This window comes from Eumetopias jubatus, unplaced genomic scaffold (assembly GCF_037043125.1).
Source record: "Eumetopias jubatus isolate StellerSeaLion01/CBP00866 unplaced genomic scaffold, mEumJub1_p1.0 scaffold_17, whole genome shotgun sequence".
In the NCBI taxonomy this organism is placed as follows: domain Eukaryota; kingdom Metazoa; phylum Chordata; class Mammalia; order Carnivora; family Otariidae; genus Eumetopias; species Eumetopias jubatus.
Window position 1 is genome coordinate 29,731,963 of NW_028274823.1, and position 24,857 is coordinate 29,756,819.

Genomic DNA, 24,857 nt, shown 5'->3' on the forward strand with positions numbered 1-24,857 from the left:
CTTTAAGGTAACGTCAAGAAGAATGTTAACCAGAGAAACTCTCAGGGTAATTTTAAAAGACTGTTGCAAATCAAATCAGAACATGTTTTTTAGGAACGGACCATTTTCAGCAAGATATTGAGTGAGATCTAAGGCCCACTAAAGAGAGCCATTCAGTTAACAAGTTGGAAAGTTACTGATATGGAACAATAACACGTTTATACTGAAGTGTATATAATAGTCTAGACATTTTAAAAATTTGAAAGTCTAGTTTTTCTACATACAAAAGCAATTTGTTATTCTGAAGATTCCTTGGAATGCCTCAGGTATTAAAAATTCATTCTCAAACTAGTAAAAAGATAATGGAGTTAAATAGCCAAAACATCTTGTGGTCTTTCAAGGTATAAATGTTTATGTGAAAGGAATCATAATCTGTCTTTCTGGTTCGTCAGTACATAAGAAGAAAGCAAGTATCCTTGACTTGTGACATCTGGTTCAGGGTGTTGGCTCAGTAAAAATTAGCTCAGTTACTTGTAATGGATTTTATTTTGGTATAAAACAGCAACCAAAATAAAATAAAATAAAACAACAACCAGAGTCAGAAGGCATTAATAATCTATGTTAGTTCAGGATTGAAACTAGTTTTCCTTTTACGATAGGTGTTTCAATGTGTGTCAAGAAATGTAGCTTGAAATGGTTAACATAGTTATAATTAACGTGAATCACTATTCTTAACTTTGTAGTGTGGCTTTAGGAACATTTCCTCACCCTCAGCTCTGGGCAGAGGGGTGGAGAAAATGGAATAGATCCAGGGATTTTAAGTATCGGTTTCAGATTTCACTGAGGCTTTCCAGGCCCCGGGGAAAGGACCAGCCTCCCGCTAGCATGGGACCTTCAGCCGTGAGCGTTCCTGCCACCACGCGGCTGCCTGAGTGCACCACCTCCTACCCTTCACTTTCCCAGACATAGCAAGACCCGGGAAGACTCTAGGGCAGTCACTGATGCAGCAAACATTGAGCTCCTGCTGTATTCCAAGCAGTGATCTCTGCCCTCATGGAGAGAGACAAGCAGTAAATGAGTAGAAATATAAATATGTCTTAGAAGGCAGAAGAAGCTATGGCATCAGGGAAGACCTCCCTGAAAAGTGACATTTGAGTGAAGATCCAAATGATTGTAGGAAGCCAGCTAAGCCATTTTTGGGGTAGGGAGCACTGTCTCTGGCGGACGGGGCAGCCCGGACAAGAGTGCATCCAGTGTTTGAGGAACGGCAAGGAGGCCAGTTCAGCTAGAGCAAAGGTGTGGGTTTTATGGTTCATTGTTGAAAGTGAGAGGAGAAGCCACGGGAAGGTTTTGAGCAGGGGAGTGGTAAGATCTGACTTACAACGTTACAGAGTCCCTCTGGGCGGCCTGGACCAGGACGGTAGACTGAGGATCATGGGAGCACACGGTTCTGGGGACATTTTGAGTCCGAGCCTGTAGGACTTGCTGGTGGGTTGGGTGTGAGATGTGAGAGAAGGAGAAGAGTCAAGGATGACCCTGTGGTTGGACAACTGGAAGGACTGGAGTTGCCAGTCATTTCTCAATTCATGGTGAAGACAGCAGGAGACGCTGGCTGCTGGGGGAGGTGGGATGGGGGCAGAAGTCAGGAGCTCAGTTTTAGTCATGTTGTTGTGCCCGTAAGACGTCCGGGTGCAGGCGTTGCTTAGGCAGTTTGATAACAGCCCTGGAGTTCAGGGGAGAGGTGAGGGCTGGAGACATTTGTTAGTGACATACATTTTGGCAGCACACAGACATTATTGAAAGCCATGACATTTAATGAGATTACTTAAAAAAAATTTTTTTTAAAAGAAAGTATAGATAGAGAAAAAGAGAGGCGGCTGAACCTTCCCAGGAGTTGAAGGAACTGGAAGAGTTAGACGGTGACCATAATTATAATTAACTGAGCACTTACTACTTGTCAAACAACGTGCTGGGTCTTTGAGCATTTTTTCTAATCTTCCACATTGTCCACGTGTGACAGACGGGAAAGCCGAGGTTGTCCCAGAGCGTCACAGTTAGTCAGTGGTGGCACTGTGGTTCGAATTCAGGCCAGTCTCATCCTGTGGGCTCAGTGCTTGTCGCAGCGCCCCACCGTGGTGTCCCTGCGTTTCAACTTGAGGGACTGCTCGATCTCCGAGAGAGCCGGTGGTAGGAAGCAGCACTTGAAAAACTCAGCAATACAGGTGCTCACAGAGGAGGGATCCCGAATGACCCTTGCCAACTTCCAAAATAATGTATGCTGGGCATCACATTGTTTAATAGTCTCATCTGTTGAAAATTATAAGAGCATATATGTGTATGTTGATATCCTTTGAAAAAATATTTAACCCTTCCTCGCAGATATACTTCTGACTGCTAGCCTGTCATGAAGTCCCACAAGTTTCCAAATTGCTTACCCATTCGTGCTAGCAACATCCCCCAGCTGCCCACGGTTCCAGCTTCTCTACTTGAACCCTAACCTAACTGCTAACCCTTTAAGTTCATCACCAGGTTTAAACTCTGAGGCATCTTAAATGCATCTCACAGCCCTGTTGCACTGAGAGCATTCGTACCCTTCGGAGCATATCAGATTTCCCCCAAACACCTCTTATTTTCCTATATTCCAGCCTTTATTGCCTTTTACAGCACTCCCACACTCCTGCTCCTGCCTTCCCTTCTCCCAGTTGTCTCTTTTCATCAGGGCCTCCTCTCTTCCTCTGCTTGGGAACTTACCTTTAGGTCTTAGGGGTCTGTCTGCTCCCTCAGTTGCAGATGCTCTGTGCACAGAGCCAGAAGCTGTAGCACCATGGATGCCCTATGAGTAGCTTTAGCCGGAGCGGTCTCCTTTATAGTTCTTCCTTAGGCTGAGAGGCGGCTGCACTGAATAAGAGCAGAAACCACATTTCCAGTCATACCCGTGTTCCCCGCGCTCCTGCTGTGTGCTGGGTAATTGCAGATCTGGGAGAAGCCCCGGGGCACGCCAGTGTCTGAGAGCGGGGAGGACCAGGAAGATGGACTGGCAAAGGACAAGAAGCAGATAGTTGAGTGCGTGGGACTGATCCATTAGAGCAGGTGCCCTGAAGAAGCGGAAGAGAGAGGGCTGAATTGTTGGAACACAGTCCCTGAGGGGTCAGGCGGGAGTGGGATCCAGTGAACCAACGGAGAGACTGGCCTGTTAGAGGAGCAGAGACAGTTTCTCCATTTTAACAGGAGGGAAGGCAGAATGTGCGGGTTCAAACACAGTGGGATGGTAGATTTGATAGGGGAAGGATGAAGAAACAGCAATAATTTCTAGAGGAAAAAGGCAGAAAGCAAGGCAACAGCAGACTAGGGCCCAAGGACAGCACGGCCGTGTCACTTTGGGCAGGTGTGCCAGATAGCTGCGAGCCCACGTGTCGTCAGGAAAGAAAACACTCCACAGGCTGATCTGTGGGTGCAGGGCCTGCAGGATGCTAATGAGAAATAAAAGCAGGAGAATGGCAGCCCAGGTCCACGTGCTTCCCTCCCCTCTACTTCAGGCCGCTGTACGTGACTGGAAAAATAAATTCCAACAAGAAAGAGTATCCTCGGGTGCCTGGGTGGCTCAGATGGTTAAGCGTCTGCCTTCGGCTCAGGTCATGATCCTGGAGTCCCAGGATCGAGTCCCGCATCGGGCTCCCTGCTAGGTGGGGAGCCTGCTTCTCCCTCTGCCTCTGCCCCCCGCCCCCTCTGACTCTCATGAATAAATAAATAAAACATTAAAAAAAAAAAAAGAGTATCCTGGGAAGGCCAGAGAGGGAGTCATTTTCCCAAAGCTGGAGAGCAGACGGTATTAGAGAGAGGAGACTTCTCTCTGAAGTGTGTTCAGGAGAGGACTGCTCTGCGAGTGGGTGCAGGTCTGAGGGACTGCAGACTCAGAGGCGGGCCAGCAGGAGGGGGTCCTGGAGCAAATTTGGTGTGATGAATGAAGGAAGAGCTAGGCCACTGAGCCCCTGGGTCACTGCGCTGAGCGGGGGCGGCAGCAGCAGTTACCCTCAAGGTGAAGCGTGAGGATGAGCGCCGAGGCACGTCCTCAGAGAGGTGATCCTGTAGGGGCGCCTGGCTGGCTCGGTCCGCAGAGCATGCAGCTCTTGGTCTTGGGGTCAGTGAGCTTGAGCCCCACGTTGAGGGGTAGGGTTTACTTAAGAAATAAAGGTGGCATTAAGAAAAAATGACCACTGAAGATGAGTACCTGAAGTCCTGGGGGATTGTCAGATACCTTGATGATGTCAGAGTGTCTGAAAAGGAATTCTAAGGGAATGTCGGCTCAGTTCTACGTCCCCAAAGCCATAGCAAGTTCCAGGATCTTCCACCGCCTTCTGTACTTGTAAGTTTTGGAATATACTCATAAACTGTTCTTGCACGAGATGTGCAGGGGGGGCAGAACAAAAATGTCTCAAATTCCAGGTAGTGGCGCCTGGGTGGCTCAGTCGGTTGAGCGACTGCCTTCGGCTCAGGTCATGATCCTGGAGTCCCGGGAACGAGTCCCGCATCGGGCTCCCTGCTCAGCGGGGAGTCTGCTTCTCTCTCTGACCCTCCCCCCTCTCATGCTCTCTCTCTCTCTCTCATTCTCTCTCTCAAATAAATAAATAAAATCTTTAAAAAAATAATGATACTTTTTAGAATTAGTCATGTTCTGCAGAAATGTCACATCTTCTGTGCTTAAGATGAAAACATGACAACACAGACTCAGAGAGCTTCAGTAACTTCCCCAAGATTGTCCACTGGTGAGTGGCAAAGTCCAGACTCGCACCCAGGCCTTGCAGTGCTGCGCTCTTAACCCCCAAGCTATCCTGCCCTCTGCCTGGCATCTAGCGCGTGCCTAGAAATTAGACATGGTTCCTGCCTGCAAGGAGCATTCAGTGTAAGAAATGGAGAGAAACAACTATAATAAAGTAACATGGGTGAGATGAGAGAGAGATTTGCTCAGTGCTCTGGACGACGGCAAGAACCGTAGGAATCGGAGAATGTACTGGGACGGTCTTCGTGTGGGAGCGTCGGGCGCCTGAGTGGGGGAGGTTTGGTCTGCGCAGTAAACGGAGACATTAACAAGAGTCGGGAAGCACATGTTCTTGCTGGTTCTTTCCTGTCCTCCTCCCGCATCTTCCTTTGCCTTTCCTGCCCCTCTTCCCTTTCTGTCTTCTTCCAAATCCTGCTGCCTGGCTTCCCTTCCAGCATTGCGTACAGCAGTATCTCCATTTACGGCACGCATGGATGGTCACCGCAGCCGGTCGCCCACCCTCTGGTGACAAACAGCAAACACTGGGGCACAGTGCTGCGTCAGGGCCTCAAGAAGAGCCAGTGGGTGGTGACGGCTGTGTCCCGTGAAAGGGAGAGCCACAGAGAGGGATGCCATCTGAAGGGTTGAATTTTGCCAGTGATACCAGGATTGAGAAAAGTAGAAAAGTTGTCCTCCTCGCCTTTCCCTCAGGCCCCATGTCTTTGCGCACAGATTTGTCATATGAAAATAGCACCCCATTCACAGCTTTGGATTAGTTCTGAGTCCCAGCCAGAAGTGAAGTGAAGCTGAGGCAGCTTACATCTTTATGCAAACTATGAAGGCAGTAGGACTTAGAAAAGAATGATGGGATGGTTTTGGGGTAGGAGTGGGGAGCCTCGTACTATAACCCGCTACTCACTCTCCTCTTATTCAAAGATCATTTCTTTTGGCTTCACATAACCTCTTCTGGTGGGTCATTTTATAACTAGTATCCTTTGTACCTGTAATTTAGCCTCTTTTATCTCTTGGTGGGTGTACTAGGTGTGTTTCTTATCCTGCTAGCTTTATCAAAGATACAAAGTTGCTAAAGGGAACTTTGTTTTCCATAACAGCTAGGGAAAGCTTCCTCTTTGCTTTCAGTATTTAAAAGTGTGCCCGGCTTACTTTATGTACCAGTCTGGGCGCACGCCGTGGTTGAGCGGCAAGGGACAGCCCCGCAGCAGGGTGTGGAGGGGTGGGGGGTGGAGGGGCCATGGCTGAGACTGGAGACACAGAGGGAATGGCGGTGGCGGGGAGGGGGGGCGGCAGTGTGCGCACGCTTGCCTCAGAAGTGGCCCACCTCTGACTTAGACCGTGAGAGCGTTTACTTGCTTGTATGCTTGGTTTGAAGGAAATTAAGGTTTTCCTACATTTTTGAGATACCCTCTATTAGTCTAGGGCCACAAAATCAAATGGATCTGAGTTCAGGTTGTAACTCCACCTTGTACCAGCCTATGTGACCAGGTTATTCAAACTCTGAGACTCTTTCTTTATCTGCAGTAAAGTAAGGATAATACTGAAGATCAAAAAGACCCCAAAAAACAAACCCCTCAGCTCCCTAGCCCTCACCCTGATTACAGCGCATCTTCACACTGAAAACCCAGAAGCTGCCAGGGCTGCTGCCGCCTCCGCTGTTGGTTTAGGTGTGAGGGAACAGAGCAGACAGAGATCTTCCCGTGAAAATCAGATTTGGCAATCCAGAGGTTGATTTGGTAACTACTAGTAGAGAATCCAGAAGGTGCATACTAACATGTTAGGTATTTGAGAAAGGAAAAAGAAGTAGTGAGGAAAACAGAACCATGGATTTTTAAAACTGAAGGAATTGGGAGTCATGGGGGCCAGCTGTCTCATTTTACAGATGGGTACATTGAGTCCCAGAGAGAGTAAGTGGTTTGTCCGAGAGTAAACATCTCATTATTGACAAAGCATATAACCCCGGTCTCCTCACGGTTATATTGTTTCACAAATAGGGATTAGACAGAGGTTCAAGGAATCATTCCTGGATGTCAGATAGATGACCAGATAGCGAGAAGAGTCATCTTACTAAAGCCTGTCTCTGAGCATGGTACTCCCCATCGAATGAAGTAAACGGCATTCAGGTCCCTTGGGATCTGCCCCAATCTACCCCTCCGGCCTTACCTCCTGTTACTTTTTCTACTTACTCTGTCCTTCAAACTGTTCCCCATTTCCTAATTCTCCATTTGTAGACAGTCTGTGGAAATCCTGCTCATGCTCGAAGGCACTGCTCAAATGCTGCCCCTTCCATGAAATCACCACTGCCCCACGGGGACCCTGCTCTGTCGTCATTGCCATTTGTGTTTATTACAGAACTTGTCACATTTGATTTTCTTTTAGAGTGCTGCTCCTGCATTGCAAGAGGCAGGGGCTAACTTGTCCATTTTTTCTCTCTTCTGCAATACCTCACCTGTAATAGGCACCCATCTAATGTTTGTTGATCCAAATAGGTATTTTTATCTGCACCTTTCTGATTTCTAACCTTATTCCCCAGTTCCTGAATATGCTGGATGATTGGATGGAAAAGAGATTTAGGAAATGGTCTTCATGCTTCTCTGGCATGGCAAATATCAAGGCAAGTGTGAAAGCGTGCATAACTACATTCTTCTAGGGGACAGTTTTAAAATTACCCATACACCAGATCGGAGTAAAAAGGAAGTTCTCTTTCTTCCTTCAGTAGGATGTCCCCGTGCGTCCGCAGGTGGGAGTTGAAACCACTTGTGATTTGAGTGTACACCAGTTGGTAACCTGACTCCCATAAAAGCAAACTCTCAAAGGAGGAAAAGAGGAGGGGAAGGGAGTCCCACAGAGTTTCAGATGTCCAGGGATTAGAAAGCCGAACTTGGAGGATGGGGCACGTCCACATGTTTCATGTGTTGAGCTGTGCATGAAAACATTATTTATACTGCTGGTTGATGGCTGAAATACCTAAAGAGGCAGAGGAGATACATGACCTTACCTTGGGCTTTTAAAGGGGGCTGTTCTCGCTCTGCTTTTTCTACAAAACCTTTTGAACAGCAAAATACTTCTCCCTTCGGTTCAGAAAGCAGCCGAGCCAGTCTGACCAGCTTGAGGGAAACACCAAACAAAGCTGCCAACTCCAATCACATGAACACTAGTTACTAATTATCTTCTGGCCTCTGTGGGGAAAGATATAGCAGCTCACTGATTGGATCCTGAGGTTGAAATAACTCCACATCTCTCTGGGCTCCAGCTGGAGGAGCAAGAAGAGTGTCTCGAGCACTTGGGGAGACATTTTCAGAAGGACAGATACAGCCTTAGGCTAACCCGCACCTGTCCACATTTCAGCCCCACCCAGGCCCATGGAAGAAGGAAGTAAAACGTGTGTCTTTACATACACCGAACATGTGTGAGACCCAAGAAGTTAGAGAAGAAAGAGAAACGGAGAAGAAAGGGCACTGGGGTTCCAGCTGGGAGTATGAAGACCATAGGAGTCTACAGAAGAGGGACCTTACTGGGCTGGATCGACTTTACAGAGAAGGCGGCTTGGATTCCAGACACTGGACCTTGGGGCAGAATCGGCCCTACAGAAAAAGGCATTGTGGATACTGGGCTTTTGAGCAGAGTGAACCAAGCTACTCGGACCATGAGGAAGAGGAAGAAAGTGGAAAGGACTGTATGAACTACAGAAGTATGGCTCAGGGTTGTGATGGTTACATGAACTCAGAAAATGTGGATTATGGGAATCCGAGCCCGGGGAGTAAGGATAACCGACTTACAGGCAGCTCAGAAGGCTGGAAAGCTGGAGGGTATGGGGACATGAATGGCCACACGGATGGTCAGAATCTGAATTTTGATCCCGAGGACTCTAAAGAAACTGAATCGTGCACTCGCCACAGTGGTTTGGATGATTCTGTGGGGAGTTGTGATCAACCTGAAAAGTGGCACATGGACCACAGGAATTTTAATTATAATCTTGAGGATTGTAAAGAAGCTAATTTTTATTATAGAAACCGCAACAATTTATGTCAGGTTCCTGGGAATTATACTAATGGTCAGTCTGTGGACTTCGCAGATTTGGATGGAGTCAATGAAGGTAAAGAATTTGTCAAATACTATGAAGGGGACAGAAAGGTTTGTGAAAATGGTAAAATCTGTCCCAACGCAAAGGCTCATGCCCTGGATCAGAGTGACTTTGATACAGAACATAAAGGCTACGATACTCTATTTGCCAACTGTGAGTATAAATTTCAGAATTACAGAGGGACAGATTCTGTCCATCAGATGAAGAATTGGGAGGATAATGGCATTGGCAAAGCAGGAACCATGGCCCTTGGGAGCGGAGGCATCTTCCTGGATAGTCTGCAGAGTCAGTGGGTGGGAGGGGGCCGGGGAGAAGACCACTGTGGCATTCTTCAGGGTCCTTCATTAGGGAAGAATACTTGGCATTTTGAGGAAGACAAAAAAAGAAATGGTCTGGAGACTTGGAAAAGGAATAGTTGCTTCCGCCGCACGGCACCCAGCAGCCTGAGACGCTCAGAATTTGTGCAAAACAGGAAGAAAACTCAAGGTATGAACTCAGTCTTCCTTTTGAGAAGGATGAAACCTGAAAATAGATAAAAGGGGTGGTTATACCAGGTACTAGGAACACTCATGCACTTAAGGAAACTGACCCTCAAAATTCTTCTTTAAGTGTGGCTTGAATGAGAACAACCTTAGAGATTTAATCCCTTTGGGAGGCACTTTACAGAGCAAGAGCCTGTACAGTGCTATAAATACGAACTGTGGCCTCCAGAACGAGACCATGTTCTCATGGGAACTTTCTTTACCATTCTCAGTTTTGTCAGGTGTCTCTAATCCCAAATATCTTTCCATTCGTACTGTAATTTTTTGTTTTGTTTTATGGGGATGGCAAGTTCATTATTGAGGCACCCAGAGAAAATTTGTTTTCCTGGCATGTTCTTTCTCTCAATCCCTACACTTCTTTAGACATTAGGGAAAAGAAGATTTTAACTTGTTTTATAGAGTGTTCATGTCTTGACATTCAGGAATCTTAAGTGAATGGAAATCAGAAGATTATATTCTTCATGGTGCTTTGTTCATGCACATGATGCTTTGCATATTCAAATTACTTCACTTCATTTAGCCTTACCTAAGTTATCTGTAACATGAGTATTAATTGAGAGTCTTTTATAATGTAGAGTTTCTTTCTTTCGTTCGTTCGTTCGTTCTTTGACGTTATTTCTTTCTTGCCAGTTTGTCTGCTCCAGTTCTCTGAAATGAACTATGTTTTATTTTGTTGCTGTTGTTGTTTTATAATTTCTGGACTCCCTGTTAGACCTTTATTTTTATTATGTATATGCTATTCTCCTGCCAAGCCAACTTTCTGGTTTGGGCCAATTTGGGGGAGTATAGGTTATGACCAGAGGATAGGGGTTAGAGTCAGAAAATGTAAACGATCTAGAAAATCCATCTCACACCTTCCTCCTAAGTGGAAAGTCTCTCGTCTCAGAATAGGTTCACTCTTGTTGGGGGCTCAAGTCCCTGGTCTGTGATCCCAGAACTACCAGTGGTTTATCCTGTGGTTTTCCAACACAGGCTTGACTAAACCAGAATTTCCAGGGCATTGTTGCAGATAAATCAGGCTCTCCACCTGCATTTGTAAAGATAAGAATGAAACCAAACCTCGTTTTAGTTGGGAGACCAGGTATTTAACAGCTAGCCACTTTTTTCTAGGTGCATTTTTTGTTCTGAGATGTTAGGGATTGAATGACCTCTGAAGTCCTTCCAGCTCAAAACAACAAGAACAACAACACACACACAGGTGATTCTTTGATTCCTTATATTGGTGGTTTTCGTATTGCTCCTATTCGCTTTCCCCACGTCTATTCCTTAGATAACTTTGCTTCCTATCGTTAGTTCCTTATTGTATTAAGGCTCCTACCCGTAATCCAAGTGTGTTTACTTTGACTTAACAAGAGTCAAGCCCTTCTCTCCGGGGTGGTGCAATTTGCCCTATGACCTCTCTAACACCAGCTAAGACCCACCTTCTGTCATTTCCAGTTTTATAACTCTCTCTCTTTATATTTGAGGACTGAAGTTTTGATGGTGCATTCGTATTTAGCTCAGTCGACACCCCTTTTTGTACTTCTAGGATCCCCCTTGACCTGTAACAGAATCTTAGTCTGCCTGAAAACCCTTTTGCTTTCTACCATTCTCTGCTGCTGTCTCACTCACATACCACTGCCCTTCCCGAATGTTACAGTTACAGCATGTAATTCCAGAAAGAAGCAAGTGTTGGAGTCTGTCTTCTGCCCTGAGTTCACATCTCAGCCCCACCATTTACTGCTCGTGTAACTTTGGGTGAATTACCTAACCTCTCTGAGCTTTGGGTTCCTTATTTATAAAGTGAAGATAATACTACCTGTGTCGGTGAGAGAACATAAATAAAGCACTTAATGACATGTCTGGAACGTAGTAGGTGCTCATAAATTATGAGTTCTTTGCCTCTTGGTGACCCACCTCCCTTCCCCCTTATCATTTGCGCCACCAGCCTGTCGCTGCGAGGTCCCCTTTCTCCTGAGACCCAGATGGACCCCCCATGGGACATCTGCCCTCAGACCCTGTGTCTGCAGGTGTGATTATCCAAGGGGAGCACCCCGTGCCTCTTCTCCCACTCTCTCCTGCCTCCCCCTGCTCCATCTGAGAAACAAAGTACTGTTTAATGGCTGCTCCAGTCTGTCTCTTGAGCTAGAAACCAGGTCCTTCTATCAGGATGTGTCCTTTCCCTCACCTGCCTTATCAGTCATTCTCCTATGACGGCCTCAGTCTTCAGTGTTGTTAGGGCAGGTCTGTTATGGTTTTGCCCTTAGTCCTAGGGTACGGCCCCTCATCCTGGGAGGTAGGCCTTACTCCTAAGGTATGGCTCTTTTGAGGCTTCAGTGGAAAATCAGAGTGTTTATTGAACCTCCTAAGTTGGAGGGACTCAAATTTCAGGCTGTGTCTTCTCAGCCCCAGACAGTTGTGAATATCTGCCAGGCTCTTGGGCCTCCAGCTGTTATTGCTTTCTGCTGGCTTCCTGGAGTCTCATCACCTGCAGACATAATTCAAGGATTTGAGGGGAATTTCTGCACAGGTTTTGGGCTGCTGTCTCTGTGGCTCCCTCTTTTCCAGGATTTCTCCCATAATATCTAGCTGCTTCACCACCCCAGATGTGAGCCTTTGACTCTTCAGCCCAAGAAAGTTGCCAGTTGTTGACTTAACCATTTTTGCTTTATTTCCCCCACATCCTGGAAGACTAGGGATTGACTTCAGGGGATAAGAATTGGGTAAATATGGATCTTACCTAGTTTGCTTCCCTTGTTTTGAGACTTATCCCCTCTAGTTTTGGCCTGCTTTTGGTTGCTTTCCAATGCCTTCACATAGTTACTTTTAAAAAAAATGCCTTATTCAGAGTTGCTAGTAGTTCTCAGTAGGGAAGTTGGTACAATGTAATCTGCTTTCCCATTGCTAGACCAAAAGTCGGCGCAAAGATTTTACGCTTGCTAATAACAAAAGTGGTTGTGTTGGGGAAAAGACCTGGTGCTTCAAATTCCATGTTAACTAAGTTATGTGATATTAGGATATCGGAATGGAGGACTCTTACAGAGAGGAAGAGGACACTGGAATTCAGGCGAGAGTCAAGGCTCGGAGGTCCAGAGTTGGAGGGCTGCAGTAGAATTCCATATCACTACACATCAGCAAGTCCCGTGTTTTATAAATAATGGGTAACCACCCACGACTCGGTCTTATAGTCTGTTTGGTGGGTTACAACTAGCATTTTTGAAAAATAAAATAGAAGTGAATAGAGAATGTCATAGCACATCTGATGTAGTAAAAGTATATATGTCATACTTTTACACACACGCTCACACACACACACACATATTATGTGTTATGTGTATGTTGAGTCACAGTATAAAGTGTGGGGGCCACAGTAAAAAAATGTTTGAAAAACACTTAAATCTGACCCACTGTTTTTGTAATCAAAGAGTTGGAGCTCAGAGAAATTGAAATGTATGTCCAAAATCAATCCTTAGATCAGGAATTGAATCAAGGTCTCCCGATGCCCAGACCATCAGGGCTGAAGCCCGAAGCACAGCTATCAGCTCCTTCCACACCAGTGAACTCAGAAAAGCAGTAAAGTATTGTGTTAGGGGTGCCAGGGGAGGGACTTCAAATGGAGGAGGGCGTAGCCGAGTGACACGCTGTGGCAGAGAAAGGGCGGGGGTGTGGACCAAGGAAGGACCTTGCATTTGGCGGGTGGGGTGAGGAAGAGGAACAACCGAGGCCAAGAGCACATTACAAAGAGTTTAGGAGAGAAGTGGTGATGAAAAGAGAGACGCAATTCCTTTAAAGTTTGGACAAGAATTGCAGTGGGCCAACAGAGTCCAGGAAAATCTTGTTTTGTTTTCTCCCAAGATGAGAAAAAGTAGCGTAGACTTGAAGGCACTTTTGCCAGTGTTACACACATAGTTCAGGGGTTAGCACTCTATGGGGCAAGGTTTCTTGTCATTCCAAGTGTGTGAACATGATATCTTTGTAGCTACAGTCTGGATTCAAACTATTGGAATAAAATGTCTGCCAGTCAATCCAAGACATTAGCTTTTCATCCTGGCTGATTTCCTTTTTTTTAAGATTTTATTTTATTTATTTGACAGAGACACAGCGAGAGAGGGAACAGAAGCCGGGGGAGCGGGAGAGGGAGAAGCAGGCTTCCCGCCGAGCAGGGAGCCCAATGCGGGGCTGGATCCCAGGACCCTGGGATCATGACCTGAGCTGAAGGCAGACGCCTAACGACTGAGCCACCCAGGCGCCCCATCCTGGCTGATTTCATATGCTGATGGCAAGCTGTGAGTGTGGCACGTGCCGTGAGGCCTCTGCCACTCTAGAGACAAGGGGACGTACCCATCGGAGTCACAAATGGCCAGCAAAACAGACAGTGGAGTTTCACGCTCAGTAATACAGGTAGCAGCGGTAGGACCACTCTAATTCACCTGCTTGACTGTTCCCAGAGCACTTTGTGCAGCTTCCTCTAATTTCATAATGTTACTATAAGCAGGAGCCACTCATCTATTTTTAGCTCACAGAAGTGTGTTGAGTTCCAAACACTGTTTACATTCTGGTTAGACCTCAATTACCTGGAGATCCTGAGGAGGGCTGGAGCTCCTGCTCCCATACCAGTGGGCTGGAGCCAGATGTCCTCAGGACCAGCCGTTCTTCAGGGACCGTCCTTCTCTTGGCATTTTTGCATTTCCCTGAACTTCTGCTTGGTCTCCTCTTGTTGCAGACCCACACTTCCCATTTACTCATAGTTTCTACTCCTCACTTTAGATTACACATAACCAGACCCGTCCTACCACTGCCTTGGAGCATTATTACAGCTTCTATTCCTATCTGATCTGCCTGATACCCTAATTCAGATTCCCGGGAGAGTGAGTAGAAGTGACTCAGCTTGTGTTTTTTAGTTAGTCCTCATCATATGAACTAACCATTCATTGATTAGGTACAGATCCGTGATCCACAATGGTAGACGTGAAGTCCGGGATAGGGGTCAGCTGGTGTGAATCATTGCCACAGCGACTGCCAGTGGTGCTGATTTGGGATGTAGCGGGCTCTGGAGGTGGCAGGCATTCTGAGGCGTGGCTGGCCCCACCAACCCCAGCATTTGGAACTGGGTGGAGGTATCCTTTGGCTGTCACAGTGGCAGGGTGCAGGGGACTACTTGTTTAGAAGGCAGGGACCAGAGACGCTGAATGTTTTCAGTGTGTAGATCCGTCCTACACAATGAAGAATTGTCCTGCCCAGAATGCCAGTTGTGTCCTCATTGAGACATTGGAGATGGGTAGGGATTGTGCCTGCCTTCAGGAACTTGCAGTTTTGAACAGAAAACAGCATATAAACAAATAATTCAAAGACAATTTTATAAGTCCCTTAAGGGGAACTGTTAGATACCTTTCCCCCACTTGGCCCTACTACCTGTGTAACCTTGTGTAAAGCATTTAATCTCTCTATGCCACGGTTTCTTTATCAGTAAAACGAGATGATATATTTACGTGACAGTGTTATGAGGATGAAATGAGTTTATAGCTATCTAGGTACCTAGAATAGTGCAGGAGAGCCTGGCACATAGTAATGCTAAGTAAACATGAGCCGCCACCATCACTTCACCAGCACAAAGATCCCACATCCCCTTTGAATACAGTTCAACAGGGATTTAGTAGCCAGTACTTGTACTTAGCATTGTACCAAGCATCAGGGCGTATCCAGAGAAGGATGCCTCCCCCACCCCAACACACACACGGGAGTTTACAGATCGATCAGTTGATGAGGTAGAATGTAAAAATTTGAATCATGTACTAAAGTACGCAAGTGTATACCGTAGACAGTGAATGCTATGGACAGTCAGAAGGGGGAAAACTCAGTCCTTACCTGAGTTATAGGAAAAGGCTTTAGGAAGGTGTTTGAGCTTGAGCTAAAGCTGAAGAGAGTGAGTAATGGGGGTTGATAGGGGCAGAGAGAAGCAGGGGGAGCATTCCTGATTGAGCAAGCGTCCATAGTTGCGGTGACAAAGAGGAACACAGTGTGGAGATCACTGGAGTACTGAAATCTTAGAAACCGGGTGGCAGTTTGGACCAGAGCTTGAGGAATAAGGTGAGCTAGGCCTCATGTGGTGAGTTACCCTCTCATATGTAATCACTGAAACTCTGTGTAGATGCCTTCTGTGAGGCAAGGAGCGACTGGGGAGAAGAGCAGGTGTCTGAGAACCGAGCCACAGTTCGGGAGCAAGAGGAGGAGGGATAGGGCGAGATCCTGGGAGGAGGTCAGGAGAAAGCCAGAGAATTTAAAGTAAGAGAGAATGGCCAATGCTTTGAAGTGCCCCAGGGAAATCAAGGATAATGCCATTGGATTTGTCGAGGGGGTTCTTGGTTGACTGAAAAGACAATTTTGCTGGAACAGTGATGATTCAGAATTACTTACAGAGGACTTCTATGGGGGATGAGGTCATAGAAGTAGGGCATGAAGACCACTCTTCCAAGACCTTTCACGAAAAGAATCAAAGACTTGTGACTGTAGCTGAGGGGGCACAGAGTTGGACAAAGCTTTCCTGTGCTTACTTTTTAAAATCAGGGTGTTGTTGCTTGTTGGAAGATAGATGGGTAGGGAGGAGGTAAAGGAGAAAGAAAGGGTAAATATGTGGAGGCAGAAGGACATATATATAGGGCCCTATATCCCCAAAGGGTGGGAGGTGACTGAAGCCCGAGAGGAAATAAGGCCCTCCTGAAGTTGGAATGATCCAGTCTGACAGACTCCCACCCATCCCAGAGACCTTGCCCTGGAATCGGGAGTCGTATCCTCAAGCCAGGTTGTCTGTTTTCTCTACAAGCCATTACCTACATTGTCTTTGTATAACGTTTCATCAGCAACATAGGAAGATCAGCCTGGGAAGATTGCAGGTCTGTGTAAAAGCAAGAGATCTCACGGAAAGGCTGGCTGCCCTGAGCATGGGCAGGAAGAGGTGCTCTTGTGGAGGGCAGTTAGAGGGCGCAGTGGGATGGGGGCGGGTGAATCAAAGCCGCTAACTTGCACAACCATGGCAGGCCTGGCCTTAAATGGGATGTCAAAGTGAGCACTCAGGAACTTGACTCACCCACAGAGTGGGTGCCCCAGAATTTTCCAATTTGATATTTCCTGAGAAACCAGGCAGTGCCCACACTGGACGTGACCATCAGGCTGTGACGGTGCCCACGCACCGTGATTACTGGTGGGAAGGAACACGTTTGTACACATGGCTCCACAGTGGCCCTCGTTCCACCATATCAAGAAGCCAACCCCTTCTAATCGTGAACTCAGAGGAGACTGATGGAATATATTGCGTTTCGTTGAATCTAAAACACCATCTCCTCTAAGACACTGAATAAGTTTAGGTACCATTAAAAAGATGACTTCTGATTAAACTTTAACATGCTATTCCTTGGAAAACACATCTTTTAGAGATGTTAAAATGTGAAGAAAAATGGGGGCACCTTGGTGGCTCAGGTGGTTAAGCGTTTGCCTTCAGCTCAGGTCATGATCCCAGGGAACTGGGATCGAGCCCCACATCGGGCTCCCCGGCTTCTCGCCCTCCCTCTGTTTCTCCCCATGCTCATGCTTTCTCTCTCTCTCTCTCTATCTATCTCAAATGAATAAATAAAAATCTTTAAAAAAATGTGCATCTTAGCATCTACTGAAATGTGAAGATGCGTCTGCTTAGTGCTGACCTCAAAGCAATACTTAGACAAAAAATATGGTAGAATTCCTCTAGCTCTTTCCTCAGTGATTTGGAGATAGGGAATTCGATTTTCTTGCTCTCCAGCCTCTGCCCCGCTTAGAGGAAGATTGAAACCTGATTTGCCCCCAGTGCCACAGGCCCTAAATTTTAACTAAAATTTTCATAAAAGTTAGGATAGTTCATGATTTTTAAAAATCCTTGTGGGGGGCGCCTGGGTGGCTCAGTCGTTAAGCATCTGCCTTCGGCTCGGGTCATGATCCCAGGGTCCTGGGATCAAACCCCGCTTCGGGCTCCCTGCTCGGCGGGAAGCCTGCTTCTCCCTCTCCCACTCCCCCTGCTTGTGTTCCATCTCTCGCTGTGTCTCTGTCAAATAAGTAAATAAAATCTTTAAAAATACATACATAAAATAAAATAAAAATCTTTGGGTAGTGTCTTTTATCCCAGCTATTGCAGAGTAATGCTCAGGGCACTCTAAGTTACAATAATTGTTGCCGTTTATTAAGTGCCAGTTGCTGTGCTAAATCCTATGGATTAGGTATACATTAGGCACAAAAGTCCAGTAGCCTCTAAGCTTTGTGACAGTGGTAAAGATAGTATTTCCAGAACCTAATAACTTGGCATATCATAAGTGCTTAGTGAATGTGTGTAGTCAAATGAAATACTCTATTTTGGGGCACAGAATATGTACACCAAAAGATAAGTAGGGTTTTAATACACATTCTGTTCCAAGTCGAGATAATTGAACTCTATTTCTATTTTCCTGTTTCCTATTTATCATAATAAATGGATGTTGGATTTTTTCAAATGTGTTTTTTTCCCTGTCAGTTGACTTGGTCATATGATTTTTCTTCTTTTGCCTGTTGATGTGGTGAGTTACATTGTTTGATTTTCAAAGGTTGAACTGGCATCACACACCTAGAATAAATGTGACTTGGGAGTGTTTAAAAAGAAAAAAAAAGATAAAATAGTAGGCGTTACTTTGTATTGCTGCTTGAGAAGGGAAGTTTAGGGAAAAGACCAATCCAGGGACTAGAGAGGCCCTCATCTAGCTGGGCTTACAGGACAGTAGGTGAGCAGAAAGGCAGAGAGACAAGCTGGGCTTGTCATGTTCAAGGATGAAGAAGGGACCAAATACTGGAAGTCCGCTGTGCTGGGTTCCACAATAATGGTGGCAAGGGCCGGTCCTTAGGGCTCGCAGAAAGAAAGTGGCTAACTGCCTAGGTGAGTCCAAAGAGGCCTTACATACCAAGTGCCACTCCTTGTGGGACTAGTTAGCAGGTGATGTGGTTACTCCAAACTGAGAGGAGTAAGTGAAGTAACGGGGTAGCACGGCATGTAACAGTTTAGATCTTGGAAGTGACCAAAGAAGCCCAACCCCTTTGTTATATATACATGGAAACAACAGCCCAGAGAGGTCATGTAACATGTCTGAGATCACACAGGAAGGAGGGGAAGCAGGGCTAGAGCCCAAGGCCTTTTTGAATATTTTATTCGCTACACCTGCTGCCCTCTCAAGATCTTAGAAGCAGCTTCACTTATAGCTCAGGAATGGAAGCCAGAGGAGATATAGGGGGATGGAGTGACCCTGGGATGCCTGGAGCTTGTTTAAAGCAACATGGCACTTATGACTGGGTTCCCAGGGAAAGCCTGATTTATATTTCCCTTGTATTGAGGTTTTATTTTTTTCCCAAGTTTCAGCTAGAAAATAAGATACTAGTATATAACGTCAGATATCCTGAATTTAATGAGATTTTACCATCCAAATATCAGATCACACTTGGAAAGAATCTTTATTTTGATAGATTGGGTTCATTCAAATAAATATAACAAAACCCTTAATGCTTAAGTTGATTCTATTTTACATTATTCTTTTGTTTCATGAATTTACGTTTTGCCTGTTCAACTAGATTCATTAAGTCAAATGGAAATAACTTTAAAGACCATCCAGTTTAACCCTATTCTGTTTGTGGTTCCTGAACACAGGAGAGATGACATGACTTTCCCAATGAGACCAAAGAAAGCTTTTGAGGGCATTTCAACTTTTTCTACTTCCCCGATGGCCTAGCACTCTGCTTGGTAGCTCCCTATTAAATATTCGTACAGTTTTGTAGTTAGAACTTGAACAGGATTATGATTCAGGTGAATTGATGGGGGGGTTGCACAGTTATAAAGGATACATAAAATACTGTGAGAACAAGTGGAAGGAATAAAAGTAAACTACCTCGTAGAGCTGAAGAAAGTCTAGTTTTATAGAGTAGGATAGAAAAATAGCCAGAGGGGCACGGACATGAGCAAATTTTGAAACATCACTGTAGTGTCATTATTAAAATTGGAAATATAATGCCAGACATGGCCATGTGCATACAGAGAAGACATGTAATCTGGAGCAAGCCTTGACCCTTCATGGAAAGTGCTGGCTCTGGATGCTGGTTTTGAATCAGCCCTGCGGTCCCACTTGAGCAATGTCTTTGCTTTGTGCCCCTGTTTCCTCGTTTGTAAAATGAGAGCAATAATAACTTCCCTCAAGAGGCTTGGCAATATAACATTAGATGTGTGTGTGTTTGGATAATAAAGCTTTTCGTATAGTTTTGTTGGCTGACTATAATCAAAATCCTCTTATAAACTGATAATTTATTCCTAGTAAACTATTTTACGAAAACTGTCTTTGCTCTCTTGATAATTTCACTTCTGCTGCCTAAGGATTAGATAATAATAGTAATGTCCCACCAACAGCACACCCCTCTAGGAGTTATGTGTATTTGGTAAGTGTTCAAAAATGGTGTTTGAGTTGGTCCTAGAATTAAACTTCCCATCCTGGCAGTATAGGAGATTTGCAGACTCTTGTCCATGGGGCACTTGACTCAACTCGTTGGCTCATCGGAAGGCCTGGATAGGGCCTGGAAAAAGGAAGGGGCAAATGAGAAGTTTTGAGCTGAGTTTCCCTGAGGTGGAAACCCCTGGCAGGGATTGTACTAGAGGCTACTTGCCAAAGTAGGCGGGCAGTTACTGAGCAAAAGCCACAGGGAAAGTTTTTTCAGTTGCCGTTAGATTTAGGAACTAAACGGGATTGATTCCTCTCTGAAGTTGGGTGGCTGTGAGCCCTGCAGAAAAGCCAGGGACCACAGCGCCTCGGGTTTGACTGAGCAAACCTCTCCAAATTGGAGTCTTGTAGGTGCTGAAGGTAAAGATGTGGTGGGGGCTGGGTGGCCTGGCTGGAGTGATGGGAAAAGTGGAAAACCAGGATTTCTGATTGCTCCGGTTGGGCCTGGGGGGGAAGATGAGCAAATTTACAAAGACAGCTTTCTCTCGGGGTTTTCTATGAGATTGCTAAGCAGACAGTGGTGGTTTTGCTTTTCTTAGGAGACTGGCAAATTACTTCAGCTGTGTTTCCTGACCCACCGTCTTCAGCAATCTACAGGGATTGGGCCAGGAAAGAGACCTCAGATTATTAAAAAGTGAAGAAAGATTTGAACTGGATTAAGAGAGTAATTGAGAACTGTTGGTATTAGAATATTCTCATTTTATAGCAAATGTTCTTTCTTCTACTTTTTTACTCTGTCAACTCTATCAGCGTTACATGTTCACTGTAGAAATACTAGAAAATACAGTCAAAGAAAGGAAAAAATATCAGAATTTCCATCACAGGCGAGACTTTCTCATTTTCAAATATATGCACTGAAAGTATTTTCCCTTAACAAAATTGCAATTCTTTCATAAACTCTTTTGTAATATGCTTTTTTCATTTAACCACACATAGACAGCATTCCATGTTAATAAATATAAATCTGTATCTCAATGGCTATAATAGTATTTTGTCATACAGATATGCCATAATTTATTTAACCAGGTCCCTTTGGGGAGAAAGTTTGGCTGTTTCTGCTTAGGTTGTTTCTGAATTTTTTTACACATTGGAGAACATCCCTACCTATACATCTTGCTCATTTGTCCAATGATTTATGCATAATGAATTCCTAAAAGTAGACTCCTGGGTTACAAGGTTTGACTTTTTTTATTTTAAGAAGTAGAAAAAGTAGGGACACGTGCGTGAGTGGCTCAGTTGGTTAAGCGTCTGCCTTCGGCTCAGGTCATGATCCCAGGGTCCTGGGATCGAGCCCCGCGTGTGGCTCCCTGTTCAGTGGGGAGCCTGCTTCTCTGTCTCCCTCTACCCTTACCCCCTGCTCGTGCTCTTTCTCTCTCTCTCGCTCCCTCTCAAATAAAATTTTTTTTAAAGCAGTTTTTTTAAAAGCTTTTATTTATATATTTGTCAGAGGGAGAGAGAGAGCACAAGCAGGGGGAGCGGCAGGCAGGGAGAAGCCAGCTAGCCACTGAGCAGGGAGCCCGATGCGGGACTCGATCTGAGGACGCTGGGATCCTGACCTGAGCCGAAGGCAGACGCTTAACCGACTGAGCCACCCAGGCGTTCCTAAATAAATAAAATCTTAAAAAAAAAAAAAAAGTAGACACAGTATTACAAGTTTTTACCTGCTGCCCTATCCCTTGGAGTGCCCCGTCTGTCAGGGTTGACAAGAAAGAGCTGAGGTTTCTTGAAGGGGAGCTCTCCCCTTCCCTGAGGAAGATGATTAATGTGTAAGTCAGAAAGCCATCAAAAGACAGGATAAAATAAGCCTTTTCCTTTGTTTCACGTGTGTTCTGCCATAAATTACCCAGAATACTGTGGAATATTTACTGTGTATGACGCTACTAGATTTGATTCTGAGGGATTATTGACATTCTACCAAGTGGGTTTTTATAAATAGAATCACATGGACATATGCAGATGTGCTTAAGTACATAGCTGTTGGCTTCATGGTGGGTGAACCGTGGCTCCACGGAAGTTAAGTTGTGCTTTAGAGCCACTCTGTCTTATGATTAGCTACCCGGTGGCCACCAAACCCCACAGGTAGAGCTCCGGTCAGCGCTCGCAGGATTTTACCGCAGAGTAGCTCTTGGTTGGGGGCCCGGAGGCCGGAGCCCGCTCGGCTTGAATCCAGTCCTGCGCTTACTGAGCTGGCTAACTGAGTTTCTCGTCATTCCTGTCCGGACAATGGGAACGGGGATATGGTGGGGTTGTTAGGAGGATTAAATACCCCAATGTTTGTGAAGTGCTTAGAACAGTGCTTGACACACCCAGTAAGGGCCCTGTGAATACCTGTTAAAATGTGAAGCTGAGTTGCTGCACTAGCTGGCCCAGGGAGGCCCAGCGTGGCTCTCCAGCGGGGGCCTCACAGGGGGCCTCACAGCCAGAGAGGGGCTGCTCCAGCCGCAGCGGGAAGGGCTCTTTACCCAAGGCTGCCATCTCTGAGATTGCCCAGACTTCACCAGTAGAGGCGTTTCTTAGTTAGCATGACACTTGATTTTCAGTTACTGGTGATACATTAATTCTTGTGAGATTGAGAAGTGCTGACTCAGCACCTTCAGAACCTCCTGCCCCAAATCCAGCCCCTGTCCTGAGGCAGCTTTTCTTTTTGCTCTCTTTGCCCTTTTCTCTCTTTCTGGGTTTGTTTTTGATTTGTTTTTTTCAAAGAGGTCTCTTTTTCTGCAACTTTCCTTTCCTTGGTTTCTTTCAAAGTGTAAGTAAGTGCTTGTGAGCTGTGAGCAGGCCTCCCGGTCCCTGTAAATCCCTCTGTGCGGTTCTTGCTGCGATGGGCCCAGCCCGCTGAGATCTGCATTCTGATGGCTGTAGGGTAAGGTCCCCAAAGTAGGAGGTCCGGGTCCTTGGGCAAAGCCCCAGCCTGGGGGGAGGGGTGCCGCAGAAAGCCAGGTCCCCGGGCAGGCAAAGCAGACAAGTGCCACCCACTTCACAGCATGGCCTCGTAAGTGAGAGATGGATGGGCCTTCAGAATCCTCCCCTAAAAAGAGCATCCTCCAAAACAAAGCTTAGTAGGGCTAGGCAAAGTGAGAACAGTACTCTTGGATTAAAAACTCCTGAAGTGAAATTGTGACTGTTTGAGGACCAGGAAAGGGAGAGGAGAGGGGAAGGTGTTGAGCCTGAGCAAAGCTGGGCTGCAGCCTGCAGGTCGTTCCCCTCAGGAGGATTCCAGCTCCATCCTTTAGAACTGGCCCTGCCGTGATAGCCTGGGGGACTCGGGCGATTCATATGTAAATGTGGGAAAGCCTGGGGGAAATGCCTACCCTATTCAAAGGATTTGGGGGTTGCGGAGCATTCCAGAGCTCTGGGAAGATTCTGCTCCGCCTGTTACCCTGGGACCCACACGTCCTCCCCCACCGGCCGTGGCCTTTTGGCACCGCAGGTGCATCCCGGGGCGCCGGAGCCCACGGCGGCAGGTGGGGCAGCCTGAGCCGCTGGGGGCCTTGCCGGCAGGTCAGAGATTTTCGCCACCAAACCCAGAGCCAGCTTTCAGAGGAAGGCCAGAAGTGAGTGGCTTTTCTCTGTGACTCTGCTTTCAAAGGGTGGCGTGTGGAGTTGCGGGAAGCTGCGGGTTCCTTGGACCCCTTCCTTACAACGACGAGGAAGGAGCCTGGGGACGCACACTAACCTGCGGGGTGGGGGTCTCTCGAGAGGGGGTGGAATTGGGACTCTGTGGGGGTGCTGGGACCGGGAAGGGGGAACAAAAGGGAAAAACAAGCCCGCACAAATTGTCTGATCAAATAGAGTAAATTTGTGCCATCAGCTTTGGCTCCGGCTCCTAAATTCCTCCAGGGCCATCCCCGCAGAAGGTGGGAGCTGGTCTGCACACTGCAGTGTAGGCTGGTACTGGCCTCAGCCTCCTCCATGTGCTTCCTCAGCTTTTATTGTTCTTAGAGAAAAGTGGAATGTTCCAGGGTCTGGACAGAGCATTTCTACTTGGTGCATTTTACCTCAATCTGGTGCAGACAGCATGTTCTGACCCATGGTGGGGAAAGAACTAACTTGTGTCGAGTTATTACCTTGTTGATTCTCTCAACAGCTTGGCAAAGCAGGCACTGTTACCCTCATTTTACAGATGAGGATGTTGAGGCCCAGAGGTCAAGTGGCCTTTGTCGGGGTTCCCCAGCTCGAGCAGGGTAGAGCAAGATTCCAAGCCTGTCTCCGCTGCAGCTAGCTGAAGGAGGAGGCCACCTTCTCTCACTCGGTCGTCCCAGATACTGAAATTTTAGATCAGACTTTTTCCTTAGGATGTTTGGAATAATGGAAAAAGGGTTTTACAGTTGGAGTCATTTCAAGCCAGATATTTCTAGTTTGACGTAATCTTGAGAATTAATATGTCTCTAGAGCTTGAGGGTCACCTACATCTTCAGAAACATGTAGAATTTTGTCAAAATTGCAGATACATTCCACAGGGATTTTAAATCATGCTAAAGTGTTTTTGGTTTTGTTTTAAAGGCAGTCCAAAAGTTTATAATGCACCTGCAAAAAATAAAAAAAGCATCATGCTGTTATTTTAAAGAATTGTTACCATTTCTTTTTTCCCTTTTAATAAAAATAAAAATCCGAGTTTCTTAGTGTAGGTTGCTGGCTTTTGATTGACGAATACTTGGTGGTATTTTAAGCTTTCAACTGTTATAATTAATAGAACTTTGATTCCTGAGATAGAATAGTTTCCAGGGAATTTTCAAGATTTGAGGCATATAAACCCCTGACCTTTTCTAGTTGAGATTCCAGGCTAGGGAGGCAAAATGGTACAGGATTAAGTGCAGAGGATTTGGATTGAAATATATTTAGATTAAAATTCCAGAACTGCCATTTACTTACTACATAACCTGGGACAAGTTGGTCAGCCTCTCAAAACCCAGGTTATCTATTAAATCAAGTAATAATACAACTTGAGAGTTTTGACATGAATATTAAATAAGTTC

The 24,857-nt window shown here is 45.9% G+C and overlaps 1 protein-coding gene across 2 annotated transcripts in view; it reads left to right on the forward strand.

Moving 5' to 3' along the window:
* Positions 1-24,857, forward strand: part of DNMBP (dynamin binding protein) — a 98,020-nt gene that overhangs the window by 48,258 nt on the left and 24,905 nt on the right. The window contains exon 1 of one of the 2 annotated variants that reach the window (XM_028098794.1): positions 8,156-9,320. The exons of the other annotated variant lie outside the window; for it this stretch is intronic. Coding sequence (XP_027954595.1) covers positions 8,156-9,320 — 1,165 coding nt within the window. Of the gene's footprint in view, positions 1-8,155; positions 9,321-24,857 lie in introns of those variants that run through there. 2 annotated transcript variants of the gene reach the window in all.